Consider the following 21,017-nt stretch of genomic DNA (forward strand, 5'->3'; position numbering starts at 1 on the left):
ATATAGTACATTATGACATGGTGGGAATATAGTACCTTACCAGAGACTCATCTATTTCCTCATCTGATCCATCGTCATCGCTGTCTTCATCATCTTCTCTTACTCTTCCATACCCTGAAGACCCAAGTAGACTTTTAAACTCTTAGCGATTTTAGGTGTAAAAAAAAAAAAAAAATCCTGTATACACACTGGTTAAACATATTCTTAGAAAACACATATAGGTTGAGTATCCCTTATCTGAAATGCTTGAGCCCAGAAGTGTTCTAGATTTCAAATTTTTTCAGATTTGGAATATTTGCACGTACATAATGAGATACCTTGGGGATGGGATACAAATCTAAATATGAAATTCATTTATATCTCATATACATGGCGTGAAGTTAATGATATACAGTATTTTCAATAATTTTGTGCATGAAACAAAGTGTATGTACATTGAACCATCAGAAAGCAAAGTTGTCAGGTGTGGAGTCTTCCACTTGCGATGTCACGGCAGCAATCAAAGTTTCAGATTCTGGAGCATTTTGCATTTTAGATTTTCAGGTTAGGGATGTTCAACCTGTATATATTACACTCTGATCTATGAAGCAGAAAGGTCTAAGAAAATTGCCAAACACAAAATGTCATTTCTACTACATTTCACCAAGATAAATTAACTCAACATTCAAGTAAGCAGTCAACCCCTAGTAAGTTCAATGTATGACTATATACTAAGTAGAAAATAAAAGACAGGAATATAAGTTCCTGCCATCTAGGTTTTAACAGAAACAACATTAAACAGAGAAATAATGTATGTATCTCTTAATGTAAATTTCTCCCAAATATACATATATAACACACAAAACAAATATATGGAAAGTACCTCTAACTACAAGGTATCTCTCGATGGCTTGTACCAAAGCCAGAGGGTCAATCTTGACAGGTCCACCCTTCCACTGCTTCACATTTGCACAGTCTGGATGTCTTTGTAACTGGCATTTTAATTGATGTGTGTTGAAAAATTTTAAAGCCTGTGATCCTCTGTTGAGAGAAAAGCTCAAGATAATTTGTGAAAAAAAAGTTAGTCTATTATTTTCACATTTAATATACATTAATTCAAATAAAGGCAAGTTAATACAAACTGCATTTTCATAAGACACACTAGTACTAAGCATTTACTTACCAGTTCTCTAAATGGTAAAGCCAATAATTCAAGTTATTTAGAAAAAATTTTTATACGTAAGAAATAAAAGATGGATGTGCATGCGTGCATATGAAAACCTTAAGTCAATATTTGATCTCTGTCCCATCATAAATCCATGGGAGCAGAAATACTTCACCCATGAATATTTAATTATTTTTCTGGAACAAAAATTCCTGAACTATTTAAGCACACTCACTTCTGCAATATTTTGCCCATTCCTATTGAATTATATTTTTTAAAAAGAAAAAAAAAACCTCTTTATTTCAAAGATTTCAGCTACAATATTACATTAAAAACTAACCTTTAAAATTTACTTTGCTATAATAGTTTTGAACGAAGCGGTTTAATAGCTACTGCAGTTGAAACCTGGTCATGATGTTTAATTGCTCATTTCAGAAAAGCTCTGGCAGGAATCAGATACAAACTTAAACTGTGATTATCTGTATGATTCCACAAAGCAAGCTTGTCCAACCTGCGGCCCACAGGCCACATGCAGCCCAGATGGCTTTGTATATAGGCCAACATAAATTCGTAAACTTTCTTAAAATACAATGAGTGTTTTTTTTTTTTAAGCTCGTCAACTAACATTAGTGTTGGTGTATTTTATGTGGCCCAAGACAACTCATCTTCCAATATAGCCCAGGGAAGCCAAAAGATTGGACCCTCCTGCACATAAAGCACACAAATCGGGATGTGGAGAATATTCCACTTTATAAATATACACATATGCAAACATATTTTATATAAATTTGGACACAAAAAGCTTCATGATTTTCTCAAGCACAGGTGAAAATGCCCACTTATTTCATGAACTCCTCCAGGAAATCATAACGATCAAAACTGAATACCACACGCTACATTAAATTTCAAAGCAGAAAAGAAACCCTAGTCCATGATGTGATTGCGTTATCACTCAACAATGCATATGGTTTTTAATTCAAACAAAGTTTTTTAAATGTTTTTAAAACATCAAAATGTGGATTTAAAAACCAAACTAGGCTGAGTGTGGTGGCTCAGTAATCCCAGCACTTTGGGAGGCCAAGGCAGGAGGATCACTTGGGCCCAAGAGTTTGAGACCAGCCTGGGCAACAAAGTGAGACCCCATCTCTACAAAAAATAAAAAAATTAGTGGAACACGGTGGCACATGCCTGTGGCCCCAGCTACGTGGCAGGCTGAGGCAGAAAGATCTCTTCAGCCAGGAGGTCAAGGCTGCAGTGAGCCATGTTCACACTAGTGTAATTTGGCTTGGGCAACAAAGTAAGACTCTGTCCCAAAATAAATAAATAAATAAATAAAAACCAAACAAATTTCCTATTTTCTAGGCTTCCAGTCAAAATATTCCATGAAACTTGTAACATTCCACAACAGAACAATTCTTTCCTATAGCACCTCAAGAGTCCTTAAAACTACATTAAAAATATATATATTTATTAAACTAGTAAAACTTCAAACGTTTGACCCCATCAAAATACAAAGTTATAGCCACTAATATTACATATAAATCATATCGCTCAAAATGTAAATGTTACTCACAGCCACAAAAAATTTTTTATCCCTACTGAAGTTAAACACAAAGTTCTTAAGGAAGTTTTGTATGCTGAAGTGTATCAATTTAAGGAAAACTAAGCCTATTACAAGTTACGAATACAATCGCTGGATTATATAAAGCATTCTGTTCAAGGCATATGGTATAAAGATAAGAAAGCATTTGATTCATTCTTTAGAGTGCTTAATTTCTTTCATCATTACAGCTGAATGTTTTCTGGGACAATCAAGACTTTACCAGACCTCTTGCCATCTTACTTCAGTGAAATTAAGTACCAAATTCCAGTGGCAAGGGTATAGCCAGGCAATGGTCCTTACCTGCCTCCTGTCCCATTTCCACTAGGGAAATCATGTACTTTGACTGGAAATTGTTCCATCTGGCTGAGGCAGTTGTTCATCTTGTGAACTAATGCCAACAAAGGTGCATTACCCACTGGTTCCACTCTTCCAATGGGCTCTTCTCCAGGAAGCTAAAGTTATAAATAAACAAACAGGTTAAACAAAGCCTTTTCAAAACAAAAGTCTCCTCAAAGAGAAGATTTAATAAGCAGCTTTATAAAAGAGAATAATTTGTCTATTCATCTTTATCTTTTATGGCAGATTTGGTTTGAACGATGTTACCATGTCGATTATTTCAATAAAGACAACTGTTTTGTACAGCCCACAATCCTGTATTCACAATCTCTACATCCAAAGGCTCTGAAAACACAAGTCACTTGGTGGCAAAATCTGATCCAAACAGACATAAGGCTATTTACAGTCTTTATTTATCTGATTTTAGTAAGAATATTCATGTTATGCTATAAAAATATTTAATGCATATAATATACAGTGCTATTCAGAAACTGCTGGGAATTTTAATGTACTACACACTGTAGGACCTTTGAAACCGACCAAACTCCAGGGGTTTCAGAAAAGAGATTGCACATAATCTTAAGTATGCTGTAAAACTATACATAATACTGTCACGCTTCTAATGAATCTCCAATAAATACTAACTTTGCTTTAGGTTGACCCGCAAGTTAAAATACAAGCAATGCTCAAATGCCTCTGAGGACTGCAAGCGCATGGTGAAATAGTGTTAATACATAGGAGAGCTATGCTAAGCCCTATTACACAGATAATCCAGAGGGAAACGTTCCAAGTGATGCCTTCTCTTTAAGCCACTGTAAAACAAGGAGAATGCTGTCAACAGCATCCAAGGATTACCCTCTTGCTCTGGCCCACTTAAGAGTGAAGGAAGGGGAGCCGCTCTGTGGCTTTGTAATCCACATTATAAACGGTGACATAAATGGTCATTAAGCGCCCTTGATTGGAACTGTTACAACTGTATTTTATGTACAAAACAAGAAAATATATCTCCTCTATCTTATTATAGATGTCTGTTTCCCTAAAAGGAACTAATACAAACTTCAATACATTTAAAAACAAATATTGCAAGTAAAATACATTCACAGGTGAGAGACTACTATTAATGGCTCATCTTGCAAGCAAAAAAGACTCAAGATACTTCAATCATAGAAATAGTGACATGGGCTTTGTTAAATCCCCATTTTATTGTTTTACTATTTACTTTGATATACAGAAGTTGAAGGATTTCAACTGTGTGAAAACCTAGAAGTTTTCCCTCAATGTCTTGACCAAGACCTGCTGGAAATTATTACTGAGATGAAAATATATGCATTAGTGAACACTGATTCTTAAAAGATACACAGGCATTATTAGATAACTTACTGGAGAAGAAAAAAATACATGAAGAAATCTCTTTAATCTGATCTCTCTGCTCACAGCATCCTTTTCACTTTTAGATGTCAAATAAAGCAACAGCTGCTTCACAAATCCACTATGTTGGATTTCAAATGATGAAACATCTGACTCTGAGACTATGCTACGGATTTCTACAAGGCACTCAGCTCCACCATCCACCTGAAAGAGTTAGGAAAAGTATTTCTATATTGATTTAAGCAGCACTTTAAAAATACACAACTCACATATCCTCAAAAGGAACTGAATATATTCTCGACGCCCTTAAAAAAGAGGGCAGGGGAGTGGTACAATCTTAGTAAATCCTTGGAAATTATGATTTTAAACACACACACACACACACACACACACACACACACACTAAATATTTCATAAGGAAAACCAGGAATCCATAATACCATAAGAAGAAAATCTTCATATTCAACCAATGTAGTTTTCTTTAAAAAAGAGTATTTTTAAAAGATGAGAACAGAAAACTGAAGAATAAGGGGCTATAACACCAGAATGGAAAGATGAATCAAGAATACAAGGTGTGGTTTTAAATTAATACATTTAAGGTCTCAGCAAAATGAACAATTTCTTGGAAAACATACTACCAAAACTGCTCAAGGTACATCAAAAACATCAAAATAAATAAATAAATAAAAATAAAAATAAAAACAAAAACTGAGAACCAGATGAAACGTAAAACACTTATTATTAGTAAACCTCTAGCCTCTCCTGCCACTCTGAGACCCCATGTGAAGAGAGGGGCTAAGGAAGGCCTATCATCTATACCTATAGTTGAGGATGACTTAGAAAACAGATGTGCTTGTGAGGACATTTCTGAAGTTTCTTCATTTGTCAAGAATGATGAGATGTGAAGGAAAGAAAGTCAAAGATGAGGCTTCTAGTACATTTAATACAGACTGATGAATCCTGATAGTCAAGGGATAAGTAAAAGAAATGCCAGCACCAAGGGTGTATATAAGGTAAAAGTCGATGTAGGATAGCTAAATCCATAGGAAGCTAGAGAGTCATGAAGGAAAAGAGTAGCAGGAGATGCTGGGAAGAGACTGAAAAAGACCAGCAAAATGCACTGAACACAGCACCTGGAGGTTGAGTTGTTCGGTTGCAGCACAAAGTCTCTGAAGGACATTCAATGCAGGGTTGCTTCCATCCATATTCTCAGAACTGAAATAACGTTCTACAAATTTATGTGCCTGCTCCTTAATCCAACCTTTAATTTTTTCTCTACAAGAAACAAAAAGGAGATATTAAAGTCCCAGTGTATGTAGAAAGGATATAACTTCTGATCAAGGCAAACAGCTGCTACATTTAAAATTCGTCCTGGTCTATGCTTACAGTTTAAAAACTCCAGATTCCATAACCAAATTAACTTTCACTTTGAAAATGGGCTACGATGTACCACCTGGAGAACTGTTTAAAAACTTAAAATACACTGCAGGTCATTACATGAATTGTAAACAAAGTGTACTAATTTTTTGGAACCCTGCAATGTAACACTTTCCTAAGTGTTCCCTTTACTTCCTAAAGTACATACATATCTGCATTATCCTTAACTTGTGTTTCCTGGAGAGCTGAAGTAAAGATTTACAGACCAGAAACATGCGCCTGTTAAGGATGTAATAAGCTATGGCAAACAAGACCCGGCTGCTTAAATTACAAATGCTGATGGCTTCAGAAATTCATTCACTTAATTATTTTTATACACTGAAATTAAGAAAAACAACCAACAAAACCAAAGAGAGCATGTTTATTTTCTCAATGACATTTGGTCTTTTAAAATTTCTTATCTGCAGAGGGAAGTAATCATGTTGGTATGCTACATGCAGAACCCAAAAATAAAACAAGTCCCAAGGACTTAAAAAAAAAAAAAAAGGCTCTCCCCTAAAATCCTGAAGTTCCATTGTAATGGGTAGAGGAATTTTATCATAAAAGATGTGAAGAATGTGGACAGAAAATGTCAGCTTTTCCTTGTCTGGAACAAAACTGAGGAAGAGGTTCCCCAAGGAATACAATTTGGTTTTGAACGTATAAGACTTTCAGCTAGGTATGCTGGAAGGAGTTTCAAAGCGCATGACTGGAACTCAGGACAAAGCCAGATGCAGGGTTCATAAACTGAGAACCTACCTAATTCTTGAACTATGCTTCTAAGAACAAATTAAAGTGCTGTGTCTATGTATCGTCTCCACACAATAAACGTACTGGCTGAAATAATGTTAAGTTTTTCTGATATGGGAATAGAAGCAACATAAAATTCCCCCCACTTCACCTATTATTGGAGATGGTATCCTTTGAGGCAGCCCTGGCAAGGCCACTACCTCCCGCAGTCCGTGCTGGCTCAATGTTGTTGCTGTTGGACTGTGTACTTAACCTTCCCCATGTTTTTGGATTCAAGCTTGCCAGGAAGGAAGATTTAGGTGACTGAGTAGTGGTGGGGCTTTTAGCTATGAAAAGAAAAAAGAACTACAGTTAAGTCATTTTAGTTTAAGTGATGAAAAACAACTGATTTTTAAGATTCACAGTCTTAACAGATTAATTAACTGAAAGAACTAAGAACACTTAGCCCTCAGGAAACTTAGGCATACTTCAAGAGCTACTGGCAGTTTTAATAAAGTACATTTCTGCACCTGCTACCACCCTCCCCTTTACCTCCCCATAGTTTCATCAAAGGGGTTACCTTGATTGTCTACTTTGTCATCATCTCTTGGAGGTGAGTACTTTGGCCTTCTTGGCCCTCGTTTTGGCAGTCGTTTTCTCTTTAGAACATCACTTAATCGACTGTCCATGGGAAAATATGAGATAAGTTTAGCAATTACCACTGTTTTATATCTTCACTCACTGAAAAAGCAAACTAAAATGGCAGAAACAGGGAGTAATAAAATACTGTCAGGCCGGGCGTGGTGGCTCACGCCTGTAATCCCAGCACTTTGGGAGGCCGAGGTGGGCAGATCACGAGGTCAGGAGATCGAGACCATCCTGGCTAACACGGCGAAACCCCGTCTCTACTAAAAATACAAAAATTAGCCGGGTGTGGTGTCGGGCGCCTGTTGTCTCAGCTACTGAGGCGGCTGAGGCAGGAGAATGGCGTGAACCCGGGAGGCGGAGCTTGCAGTGAGCCGAGATTGCACCACTGCACTCCAGCCTGGGAGATAGTGAGACTCCATCTCAAAAAAAAAAAAAAAAAAATACTGTCATAACAAAGTATGTTCTTGTTTAGTGATTATTTAATGCCAATTCTGTGCCAGTCATGTTCTAGAGGTGTGCAGACACAGCAAATGATTATTCAGAAAATAACTAACTGTTTAACTATACTGAACTATGAAACATAAAGCCAAATAAGATGACTGATCAATTTTCTATGTGTTCAACTTTAAATAGTACTATGTAAGTACATAAAGCAAATATGCAACACAAAGGAGCAAAATAAAAATAAATGGGTAATCACCAACCTGAAAAAGAATGTTAAATCCACATAACACACTTTTTCCGTAACCAAAATGGCCGTGAGTAAAATATACATGACACTTAGTGTTCATGTTGTCAAAATACTCATCTGCCTCTAATATACTACCCAAAGTAATTTCATAGTGTGACAATGGCAATAACATACTAAATAAATGCATTTATGAACATTTAGTTGGTTTTTTTAAACCTATATACAAATCTAGTGAGTAGTGTGAGTAATTTATTCTGAATTAGAATCATTTGCAAAATTAAACACCTGTAGCCTGTTCTAACGACAGTAGAAATAGTTTGTAACAGCAATAAATTTTTAGAATAACAAAACTAAATAAGATGAAAAGGCTGAAAAATGTTGTGGTTTAGTTGGTCTGTGGCCCAAATAAAACTGGAAAAATCTGAAAAAAAATTGGAAAGTTTCCAACACCTGACACTTCTATGGAATATACTTAATAATGTGCTCGAATGTGCTTGACAATCAGGAAAAATGAACTTTCAAAGGATGAAAAATGTAATTAAACAATTTCCATTTAAAGAAAATTAACATGAATTTTTCATTTGCAACCATGCTGTAATATGGAACCACTTAAAACTATTTAAAACCATGTAAAAATATTTTAAGAAAAAAGTTATTTTCTCTTTCTTTGGCATAATCAACTGTTAGACTCTATAATCAATTCCAACTCCTTAAATTAAAATTGCTCAGAAATACTGCATTTGAGCTGGGCATGCTAGCACATGCCTGTAGTCCCAGCTACTTTGGAGGCCAAGGTACGGAGGGTCACTTGAGCCCGGGAGTTCGAGGTTAGCCTGAGAAAAAGAGCAAGACCCCATGCTGTGTCTCTTTTTAAAAAAAAAAAAAAAAAAAAAAGAAAAGAAAAAGAAAAAAGGGAGAAACGAAAACATTCTTAAAGGGAAAGAAATACTGCAACTGTCTGAACTGTATCACTCTCTGTAATTTACTGAGTATCTATGATGTCTCAGGCACCATGCCTACATTACAGTAAAACCCTGCAATAACTTATGTTACTGCAGCAGCTAGTGGGTAGGAATGGGGCTGGGAAGGAAGTAAAGGAGAGAGCAAGGCTGGAAAGGAAAATGGCAGACAAAAGCAACTGCAGAATCAGGGAAGTGGAAGAGTCCCCAGAACTCTCCAAGCCCAATCTCCTCAGACTGGTCAAACAACATGGGTGCCAGTTAAACTCAGCAGTTTCCTAAAATAATACCCACTGTGCCAGAAGTTCAGTCTGCCAGAAGTCTTGAAACTGCCAAAATTCATATTTAAGCTGGACTAGAAAACTGCCACCAGGTGGCACCAAATTCCCCTCATCCCCTCTCCTACCTGAGTTGGCTGCCTGCACAAGACAATGCTACCCTGCAGATTATAAGATTAAATTTTTGGACCCCACTTATTATTATTATATTTTAGCATGATCTACTTTTCAGTTTAAAAGGAGCCAAAAAGAGTACTGCAGTGAATACACACTGCATTTCAGAACTGAATTTGGTTCATCAGGTACCACTCATCTAGTAATATTAAGCTTCTAATAGCAAGGAAATAAAAACACTGTTAGAGTGTGATTTGTTTCTAACACAACAAAATGGAAACCAATGGAAGGTTTGGAAACATTCTTAGTAGCATGGTATAACAAAGATTAAAAGCTGATAAATAAATGGGAGTAGAGAATTTAAGAACTCTCATTTTCCCTTATTAAAAGCAAAGTATTTAACTCCCAGTTGCCAATTAAAGATAAATGGGGAATCAGTATTTTTTGGCCTTTTTTCTAAGACTTCTAATTTTCAGTATTTTAAACTGTATTAATATCTGGATGTCTCTGAGGTCGTATGTATGCAGCAGCACAAAAAATAGTCACAAGATTATGAAATCAGAAACCAGAATTCAAATCCCACAATGTTAGAGCCTACAAGTAACATAAGTGTGTAACACCGTGCAAGTCACAAATGTCTCTGAACTTTAGTTTCCTTGTATGTCAGTGGGAATAAAACGAATCTCTTACAGTTCCTAAACACAGCCCAATACAGTAGGTTTCCAATAAATGTTTTTTCCCATTCTCATTAACAAAATACAAATGGAAAAATATAATATATATATATGCTAATATGTTACCATTTTACTCCCTATATGATTCTTAGGTACCAAAGCAGCGCTAACAGCAAAGAAATAAAAATCACAACACAATTCTTACTTACCCTTGAGGGCTGAGATCTAAAGAATCATCCCTGCTGTGCTGCAAGCTGGGTGATCCCAAGTCAGCTGCAGCATGAGTGGCAGCTGTGGCCGTCCCACTGCTGACTGAAGTTGTGGATCCCAAGGATCCCGATCCATTCGTACACGCCTTTGGTGGACTTGTCAACAAAGACTCTGATTCTGCTAAGTGTTTTACTTGATGCATTACACCTTTATAATAACAGAGATGAAAGGGAGTCAGTTTTAATCAGGAGTAGAACCTTCTCCCCACCATTACAAAATCCCTAAATACCAACACTGACATAATACACAAAAAGACTAAAACATAACTGGCAAATAGGTAAAAGAAATTAGGAGCCAGAGTTTTCAACTTGACTTCAATCAGAAAAAAATATAAAAACTAAAGGTTAAAGAAAAATACTGATATTGAATGTCTTCTAATCTTCAAAACCAGATTATATAAAACTTAATAGGGTCACAAAGTCCTATTCAGAGTTCAAAATACTGATTATAAAAACAATAATCAACTACAGAAATACAGTGCACACCCTGTGGTGTGACAGCCAGAAGGGATGGAAAAGACCAAGAATCAGTTAACTTCAAGTGCTACAAAAAGACAAGATCACATTAACACTGCCACCAAAAAAAAAACCAGCTATTGAAGGGTGGGAACTATCACATCCTTTAAGGCGTGTAAAGAGAGCTAAACATTAACTTGTGAGGCAGGGGTTCCTATCTGTCCCGGAATCATAGGAGAGTATGTATGAAGGAGTGTGACTAAGAACTATCAAATTGTATACCAATATGCATGTCTGATTATCAGCTAGTATAAACTATATGCAAATATGTGGATATATTTAACGTGAGTGAATGAGCACACGTTCACACTTTTCTGGGGAAGAGTCCACGGCTTCTATCATTCTATCAGACTCTTATTAAAAGACAAACTGTAATCCCACGCTAAGGCAGTAGGATTGCTTGAGGCAAGGAGTTTGACATCAGCCCAGGTGTGCACCACCACGCCCCGCTAATTTTTGTATTTTTCTTAAGGACTGGGTTTCACCATGTTGGCCAGGCTGGTCTCCAACTCCTGACCTCAAGTGATCCACCTGCCTTGGCCTCCCAAAGTGCTGGGATTACAGGCGTGAGCCACCACGCCCAGCCTAAAAGACATATTCTACGTACACAGAGCTATAAGCTAACAGAGCTTTAAATGTCATTTTTAAATTGAAAAGCTATCAGTTTTTGTTCGACAGATTAAAACTTTATTTCTGTTGAAGTACTATCTAGACTAAACGACTATTAATTTATATGACATTACCTTCTCTTCTGAAGTAAACACTAAAAATATCAGGTAACTTCTGCATTAAAATTTCTGCCATCTGAAGTGCTCCCACTACTATCTTCAGGTCTTGGCTTGACAGCATGGAAGCAATGTGACTAAAAAAAGAAAGCATTTGTATATAAAACTCTGCCTGAATTTGATGATTGTTTTTGGCCATACTACTTTAAATTGAGAGCAAAGCATTTTCATTGTTAACATAAACATTTTTCTTAAATGCTCAAGTTTTATATTCTGTAAAAGCTATATGTGAATATAAATAGACAAAAAAGAGCTCAAGATACTCCAAACAAATTTTTGTGCATATTTTTTCTATTATTACTTTAGAGGTTTCTGAAATTACTTGCAGAGATTTGTATTTGTAAAATGTTTCTACTATTTTCATTAACACACCTTGAAACAGCATGATTTTTCAGAACATCCTTCAGAAGTTCAGCATCCGCAAAATAAATTATCCTAAGAATTGCTCTAAGGCACTTATGTCTGACCGCAGGTCCTGCTGAGGAACTATACACTTCATAAAGAACACCAAATAATGTCTTAATAAAAGACTTAGCCAGTTCCGGATCCTCTTTCATAAGCTGTGCTCGAGCATCATCCTTCTTTGACTCTGAATATCCACCTATTAAAAAAAAAAAAAAATTATGCAATCCTGAAGTGACAGACTTCAGAAACACAATAAACAATATAAAATACTCAAGCCAATGTAATTCTTGAAATGCTATAAAAACTTTTTCATTATAGAACACATGAACTTCTATGATATGATCAACTAGGATTTACAAAGATGCTAAAGGCAACATTAAGACAGACAAAATTCAGCTGTCTAGAAAACTACTGACCCATTGGGGCCAGCTGAAAGTAACAATTCATCACCGCACTGTACCTCTTTATTTTACTGATATACATTCAGTGAAACAATAGGGAAATCCAATCCTAACCAACTAAACCAGTGGTAAGAAACTGAGTTCTAGAAATGCACGATATTTCACTGAAAGCTTTGTAAAATGGATAAAGAAGGTAATTCTACCACTTTGCTTAGCGACATAAAGTGTAAGGAAAAGATAACTGATAAGCAGTAAGTTATATACAAGGGGTTAACAAAGTACGGTCTGTAAGCCGAATCCAGTCCACCACCGGTTTCTGTAAATATAATTTTATTAGAACGCAGCCATGTACATTTGTTTACATATTGTATATGGCTAATTGAGGGCTACAATGGCAATGGTGGTGAGTATAGACTACATATAACCTGCAACACTTATATTATTTACTATCTGGCCCTTTATTTTAATTAATTAATTAATTTATTTATTTATTTATTCAGACAGAATCTCACTCTGTCACCCAGGCTGGAGTGCGGTGGCAGGATCTCGGCTCACTGCAAGCTCCGCCTCCCGGGTTCACGCCATTCCTCTGCCTCAGCCTCCTGAGTAGCTGGGACTACAGGCGCCCGCCACCACGCTCGGCTAGTTTTTTGTATTTTTAGTAGAGATAGGGTTTCACCGTGTTAGCCAGGATGGTCTCCATCTCCTGACCTCGTGATCTGCCTGCCTCAGCCTCCCAAAGTGCTGGGATTACAGGCGTGAGCCACCGTGCCCAGCACTACCTGGCCCTTTTAAAAAAAAACAACAATAACAACAACAACAAAAAAACATTTGCAGACCACTGTTCTCTAAACTAGGGCTGCAAAAGCAATGAACTAAATCCCTGAAGGGACAGATAAATGTCAGAAACTTGGTTTTGTTTTGTTTTTTTAATCACAATTATCTGTCCTTAATTAGTTCAGATAATTTTGGCAGGAAGGTATAAAATACAAGGTTGGAAAGAACTAGTCAATGGATCTAAAGGTATAATAGTAATGACAGGATCAGATAAAAATCTGTATGAGCAAATTCTAACTCGAGTCTCAGGACATCAGGTAAGCAGACAAATTGTGGAAAAGATACCAGTTAATACTGGCTCACTCATCCATTAATGGACATGATTTAAAAAATCGAAAACCAAATTATTGTTATGCAATTGTCTTAAGCTTAAAAAGATACTTAATAAGCCAATTATTATTTATTATGCAAACACAAAATATTGCACAATAGTATAGTGCTATTTTAACTCAGAATGTACTTACTAGTGTTACTATTGGCTAACGGGTTAGGTTTTCTCTGAATGGCACGTGCTGTTCCCGTGTCCTCATTGATTTGCTGCATAGAATTAAAATCAATAGTATAAACTCGTCCCAGAGTGGACAAGCTTATCTCATCCTCACCGACCTGATGGGCTGCCTGAGAGCAAAGAGAGAGAAACTTTGAATATAAACATTGAGAAATCTATTACCTTAAGACACAGTGGGGACCCCCCAAATATGCTATCTTACATATTTATTTCAACAGGTTTTAGATGGTGAAGTTAACAGAAGATGGAATAATAGTGTAGATATGACAAAACTCATTCATTCAACAAATCATTTTTAATTAGACATAGGTTACATGCCTCAAGCCTTATCAGGGACCCTTAGACATAAATGCAGGTAAAATCTTGATGAAAGATCCACCTATGTAGCATCACTGACACAAAGAAGACACCATTTGTATTGAGAATGCTTTTAAGACATTGCTTATAAAAAATCAGTTATCCATACATCTTAGTATTCTTAGATTAAAAACATTATTTACATGATGAATTCTTAGCGACCTACCAAAATCCTCCGTTAAACAAAATGATCCTATAAAATTGTCCTCATTAAACAAAGATAACTTTAAGACTGAAAGGGACACAACTGAAACAGATTAATCGCCAAGGTTGTGTGTGGTATACAGAACATATTTAAATTGACACAGTTCAATTAGCACAGTTTGACTTTAAACAGACTACAGAAGTGACAAAATACTCTCATTACAGAATCCAATCTATGGAACTCCTAGGCTGAATGGAAGACAAGACTCTCAGCACATATGAGAGAGTAAGCTAATAGTGAAGGTGCAATGATCAGGAAAATGCTAAAAAGAAGACGACTTAGAGTTAGAGACCAGGACCACTATTAGCAGGATTGGCCTGCTTATATACTGCTTATATATAATGCTGCACAGAAGACCAGTCAAAATCAATTTTCTCATAAAAGCTGGCTCTGAAACTGGATTTATTTTTAAAACTCTTGATTTTATGATGTAAGTCATTGGTTTAAAATTTTTTCTAAAATTCATTTTTAGAAACGAACTAGAAGGCACCTTTAAAGAAGACTGTCTATTCAAAATGTGTGATGTTCTAAAAAGAATTCAAACAGCAAAGGTTGAAATTAGAAAATACATAAATTCTTACAGGTGTCTCATGTATTGAAAATAGTAAATTATGCATGGCATCACAAATAACACAGTGATCAACACCTCCTAAGCTAGAGCAAATATTATGCTCATTTAGTTTTAAAAATATTTCAGTGCAAACAATATATAAGGAAGTAAAAATAAAAATCACATAAAACTGTCACAGAAAATCACTGTCAACATTTTGGTACATTCCTCCCCTTTGTATTATTCATATGTTCACTTATTTTGCTGAATTCCAAAAAGATTCACTTAATATTGTATATTGTGTTTTTCATTCATATTTGATTTTATATCATTAAAATTTGTCCCAATAATATCTGGATAACATACAAGCCTATGTGTATCACAATTTACTTAACTATTTACCCAGAACTAGCTATTTCATTTGTTTCCACGTTTCTGCTCTTAAAAAATATTGAGAGGAAACTATTTGTATGTAAATCTTTGCTCATGGGACATTGCTTTCTGATAGAAGATAGATAAATTTTAGAAACCTACGGCCTAAGTCTTCCAACGTTTCCTTTCAGAAATGAGGAAACTATGGAACAACAAACTTAAATTACTTGCTCCAAGTCAATCAGGTAGTTAGCAGCAGAAGCAGGACTAGAACATGAAGTTTTCTGACCTGAACAGAAATGAGGACCTTGTTCTCAGGAGACAAAATGAGAGAATCTTGAGTTAATTCAAAATCAAGCACATTCAAATCCACATATCCACCTCCCCATTCCATCCCTACACCCACTCTCCAACAAAATAGACATATTTAAACGGTACGATGAAACTACTACCTCAATGATCCGGCTGTCAATCCTGTTATATGGATGCCAGAGGCCCCGATCATCACGCCACTGCCATATCGCACCATCTGTGTTCTGTGCATTTCCCTTCTTCAACATGGTATCAACTGCAAAAATGCCTTCTTTTGGTAAACATGGCATAAGTTCACTGAAAACAAAAAGTACAATAATTTTAGTAACTTTATGAAATATTAGTAAACGTTAGGTCTCTCAAGAAAAATAATCTCACACAAACCAAAAGTTGTATTTAGACCAATTTTTTTTTTTGGAGACAGAGTCTCACTCTGTCGCCCAGGCTGGATGGCAGTGGCACGATCTCAGCTCACTGCAACCTCCGCCTCCCAGGTTCAAGCAATTTCTCCTGTCTTGGCCTCCCAAGCAGCTGGGATTACAGGCGCCCGCCACTACGCCCAGGTAATTTTTTGTATTTTTAGTAGAGACAGGTTTTCATCATGTTGGCCAGGCTGGTCTCGAACTCCTGACCTCGTGATTCACCCGCCTTGGCCTCCCAAAGTGATATTTAGCCCAATCTTTACCAAATCAGAGATGTCAGTTCATACAATTCTTGAGGGCTTCGTGGAACAAGATCAATCTGTTCCTGACAACTTCCATTGGAGGCACCACACAGGAGAAAGTGAAGCGTTTCTGCAATGTCTGTAAAAACCAACCACAAAAAACAAAAGGCTATTAAACTAGTTATACTACCTCATTCAAAGGCAAACATTGCCCAAGGGGGGAAAATAATCAGAATCATTTTCTTATAAAGCAACATAATGCAGAAATTAATGTAAAAAATGCAAAAGTGCTGTAATAAAGGCCTAAAAAAAATTTGTGTAGATTTTAACAATCTCTTTCTGGAGACTTCATTCTTTAGTCCAAACCTAGCTGGGTGCCTAATCACAATTCCTTCTCACCCCTGAGACTTCAGGAACCCTTTATTTCTTTCCTTGAGAAGCATCGTACTTTGCACAAAAATGCATTCAACATACCACAAATCAAATATATTTATGTATTTGTCTTCAATTCAAATATACTGAAAATATGTGGCCCATAGTATAAAACATTAACAATTAAATGTATCTGAATCTTATTGTATTGTGATCAGGAAAACCACTACCTAAGCAACACTGATTACATGCAAACTTGATACAAGGATCAGGCAAGCATTCTCTACTGTAAGTTTCCATTCCCAGAAGACATCATTTTCTGGAGGACTCTGCATGATAACCACACAGATGTGCCGACACTGTGAGTGGAGGGAACTCTCGGTCTCTACCGTTTAGTCAGTCTAAACCTAAGGAAAGCTGAAACCTAAAGACACAGCTGGGTCTTTGCTGATTGTGTGTGTGTTCCTGTAAATATTATACATATGCAAAATATACATAAACATTTTATTAGAATGTTTTGCCAATAATAAGTTCTGTTATCAAGAAAAATATTCATTAATGATTTGGGCAGAGAGATGTGGATAGTGAACTGCCTGCCACACAGAATTTCACAATTAGTGATTAAGATTTTTTTTTAATTACAGTTTTGCAACTTTATAGAGAAGTTTGAATACATGGTATGCTGCATTATAAGGATTTTATTTTTTTTAGAAGTCAAGGGATGACAACAAAATAGAGACAGATAGAAGAGGTCTACATTTCCTTTTATAGGGTTATTACAGTAAACAACTATGGTGACCTCCATATGATAAACATGTGGTAAACTGCCTGGAGCATGCAAAAGAGGTGAAAATATACTAAAAGAAAAAAAATGTTAAAACAAACAAAAGGCAGGCAGCAATTTCCCAAACTAGTATTTAGGGATGTGCTGTAACAAAACATACATTAACAAGAAATAATCTCTCTTAAATGATTCAGGAAATGTTGGGATAAGCAAGGTTCAAAGAACTCCTAGAGACTTTAGTAAGTAAAATGAATTGCGGATACTCAAGAAGGAGTTGAACCTTTCCCAATCTTATTTAGGGAAAGAGCACTTTCTTCAGGACCACTCACAATAGGGTTGTCTGGAATACCAAGTTTGGAAAAGACTCAATGCTTTACGGAGAATCTTTCCAAGTAGCCACCTCAACATTATTTTTCTACAAAGTTCTGTGCCAATGTGTTAATTCACAAGAAAAGCAACTAAATATAAAACTGAGTTCCCCTAAAATGAAAATATTATACTGCTAAATATACTGTCTCAGACAGTACGAGACCACTCAGACAGAGTGGGACCAAAGACCATTTTATCAGTTAATATCATCACTGACTCCCAAGGTAACATCCATAGAGATTAGAATTATGGCTATGAAATTACAAACAATTAAAGGTATTCTATACAAAAGTGATCAATACTCTACTAGAACTAATCATAACAGCCAGGTGTGATGGCTCATGCCTATAATCCTAGTACTATGGGAGGCCAAGGCGGCAGGAAGGCCTGAGGCCAGGACTTCAAGAACAGCCTAGGCAATACAGTGAGACCTTGTCTCTATAAAAAGTTAAAAAGAAGAAAAAAATTATAACGTATAGATGTTGTCTGATGCCCCACCATTCTCTGACATCAACTTAAGTCTAAGGATTGAGAGAGGAATGGTCAACTGCAAGAGCAGTGCAATAAAATTTTATTTCCCACACACTGTGTAAAGGTTTAGAAATACCTTTCTAAATTTGAAAGGTTTAATTTGAAAGGTCTAAATTTGAAAAGGTTTAGAAATACCAAATTAGCAAACATCAGAGAGATTCATCAGTATAAATACATTCCTACTTTTTGAGGGAAGACAGCATTCTGGAATCAGAAAAATTGCTAGAAAATCTAACATGGGCAGAAAAAGCAACCTATATAAGCTGAAGACAGCTGGTTATTGGTTAACATAAAACTCAGAATTCTCCTAATCAAGGATGGTTACATGACTAACATTGCATAGATATTAATGACTTTGTATTGTTAGCCCTAGAAACACCAAGGGCAAACATTTAATTTATACTTTAAAAGGAGTATGTTAGAAACATTAACATACTGTCCCAACACAAATTCATTACATATTAACACTTTTCTTTACTATCCAGTGCCTATAATATTAGTAATCTCTTCCATTTGCTCGGCTTATGTTGACTTTACATATTAATGAAGAACCAACTTTTCCTGCTTAAAGTAGAACAGTAAATTTGCACTTACTTTGTTTCATAAGTTGAACAGCTAAAGTTGGACAGTTGGAACACATCAGAGAAAACATGCGAACCACCATTATAAACATCCCAGAACTTAAAATGGGTGGAGTCACTACCAACAGCTGTTGAACATTTGTAAGCAGATCTTTGGAAGCAACCTGCTGGAGTAAATTCTTCACAAACACAAGAATAATGGAATTATTACATCAAGATTCAGCAATTCAACAACCTCATAAAAATACTACCAAAGACTAAACACTTACCTCCTCATGCTGGAAGTTGTCCACTAGGCGTGCAAAACAAAGGCAAGTGCTTTCTACTGACTTTTTATCCTATTTTTTTAATAAAGGAAAATAAAATTTATTAGCATAAAGCATTTTCACTGTCATGTATCACTACTTTATCTTCCTCCTAACCCCAGATTCTTCAAGGCAAGCTCAATTAGTAAATGACAGCTTTGAAAATGCAAATGGGCCTAAGCAAGGTACAGTCAGTAACATCACAATTTCAAAACAAACAGGAAACAAACCAACCTCTCTCTTGTATAAAGGCCCCTACTAGATAAAAGCAAATAAACAAAAAAGGAAGAACTATTATGCTTACGCAATCTCAATACCTAAACAAATGTTATACTAAAGAAATATATAAATATCCTACTTTCCTTTAAAACCATTACAAGTAGAAATGTTTAAGTGGATACACACTAAAAAGTTAGAAAAAGGAAAGTTGCGATAACCAGAGGTTTCTTGACAATGTTAAAAATAGGGCATAGACTTGCAATATTCACTATAAAAACAAATAATTCACTATGAAAAAGTTACACTATAAAAACAATTTGCCATATTTGTCATAAAAACAGAGTGGCATCACTGACAAAACATTTGAAATAAGTGTCATAAAAAGAAGGGAAAGAATGTTTTACTGGCTAATGTTTTGATAGATCTTGATTTTTCCTAACTTAAAAGTGGAATTTTCATATGTAAAAATTAGACTTGTTTCTACAAAAATGAGAATAATTCAGATATTATAAAAGCCTATAGCCCAAACCTTCACTGACACTACATAAATCAAGAAAGAGTGCTACAAATTGTGACTATTTAACTTCTCTAATTCTTTTATCTTATTTCTGAAGAACATCATATGGAACTGATTATCACATAACAGAGAACACACTTTTAGACTACAGAAAAGATTATCTCAACTATGTTTTTATTTATTTATTATTATTATTTTTGAGACAGAGTTTCGCTCTTGTTACCCAGGCTGGAGTGCAATGGCACGATCTCAGCTCACTGCAAACCTCTGCCTCCCGAGATCAAGCGATCCTCCTGCCTCAGCCTCCTGAGTAGCTGGGATGCGCCACCACACCCGGCTAATTTTTTATTTTTAGTACAGATGGGGTTTCACCATGTTGGTCAGGCTGGTCTCTAACTCTTGACCTCAGGTGATCCACCTGCCTTGGCCTCCCAAAGTGCTGGGATTACAGGTGCGAGTCACTGTGCCCCCAGCCAACTACGTTTTTTAAAAATAAATAAACAGATTTTTAAAAAATGAATAGCGCTACTTTGTCTTGATCATTTTAGAAGCAAAAGGCTCTAGGGTGATTCAATGATCACTACTATTTTATCTTACATAAATCCCTTATTTGGTCGGGTGCCATGGCTTATGCCTGTAATCCCAGCACTTTGGGAGGCTGAGACAGGTGGATCACTTGAGTGCAGGAGTTTGAGACCAGCCTGGCCAACATGGCGAAACCCTGTCTCTACTAAAAACACAAAAATTAGCTGGGCGTGGTGGCACGCAACTGTAATCCCAGCTATTCAGGAGGCTGAGGCAGAAGAATCGCTTGAACCAGGAAGGCAGAGGCGGCAGTGAGATCACGCCACTGCACTTCAGCCTGGGCAACAGAGTAAGACTCAGTCTCAAAAACAAAAACAGAACAGAACAAAAAAAAATTCCTAAATTGTTTAAAAATATTTTTATGAATCTATTTTCCCTGGGTTATCCACACTTTGTAATGGCAATTTTAAAGCCAGGTTTCTAGAAATATCTTTAGCAATAACAAACAACGCTTTAAAATATTTCTCTGTAGCTAAAAAAAAATTCAATTTCTCCATAGCCTTGAAGCTGTACTCACAATTTGTCCTCACCATCCCCGGCCCATAAACCCTGCTTTTCACACTGTTATCATCAGGTCCATTGATTCTGCCACCTAGATAATCACTTTTGCTCT

The 21,017-nt window shown here is 36.2% G+C and overlaps 1 protein-coding gene across 50 annotated transcripts in view; it reads right to left on the bottom strand.

Annotated features, from left to right (window-relative positions):
* The window catches only part of TRIP12 (thyroid hormone receptor interactor 12), a 159,019-nt gene that overhangs the window by 24,930 nt on the left and 113,072 nt on the right, over positions 1 to 21,017 (bottom strand). For 13 of the 50 annotated variants that reach the window (XM_055379641.1, XM_019022190.4, XM_055379650.2 and 10 more), the window contains 15 exons: positions 19,048 to 19,116; positions 18,792 to 18,957; positions 16,163 to 16,280; positions 15,615 to 15,774; positions 13,638 to 13,791; positions 11,903 to 12,131; positions 11,489 to 11,607; positions 10,170 to 10,377; positions 7,177 to 7,277; positions 6,769 to 6,943; positions 5,585 to 5,726; positions 4,464 to 4,655; positions 3,048 to 3,199; positions 863 to 1,035; positions 41 to 114 (listed from right to left, as the gene is read on the bottom strand). In XM_055379641.1, coding sequence (XP_055235616.1) covers positions 41 to 114; positions 863 to 1,035; positions 3,048 to 3,199; positions 4,464 to 4,655; positions 5,585 to 5,726; positions 6,769 to 6,943; positions 7,177 to 7,277; positions 10,170 to 10,377; positions 11,489 to 11,607; positions 11,903 to 12,131; positions 13,638 to 13,791; positions 15,615 to 15,774; positions 16,163 to 16,280; positions 18,792 to 18,957; positions 19,048 to 19,116 — 2,232 coding nt within the window. The remainder of the gene's footprint in view (positions 1 to 40; positions 115 to 862; positions 1,036 to 3,047; positions 3,200 to 4,463; positions 4,656 to 5,584; positions 5,727 to 6,768; positions 6,944 to 7,176; positions 7,278 to 10,169; positions 10,378 to 11,488; positions 11,608 to 11,902; positions 12,132 to 13,637; positions 13,792 to 15,614; positions 15,775 to 16,162; positions 16,281 to 18,791; positions 18,958 to 19,047; positions 19,117 to 21,017) is intronic. The other 37 variants (XM_055379652.1, XM_055379670.2, XM_055379643.2 and 34 more) reach the window with 5 other exon arrangements.

The sequence above is a fragment of the Gorilla gorilla genome, chromosome 11 (genome assembly GCF_029281585.2).
Source record: "Gorilla gorilla gorilla isolate KB3781 chromosome 11, NHGRI_mGorGor1-v2.1_pri, whole genome shotgun sequence".
NCBI classification, from domain to species: Eukaryota; Metazoa; Chordata; class Mammalia; order Primates; family Hominidae; genus Gorilla; species Gorilla gorilla.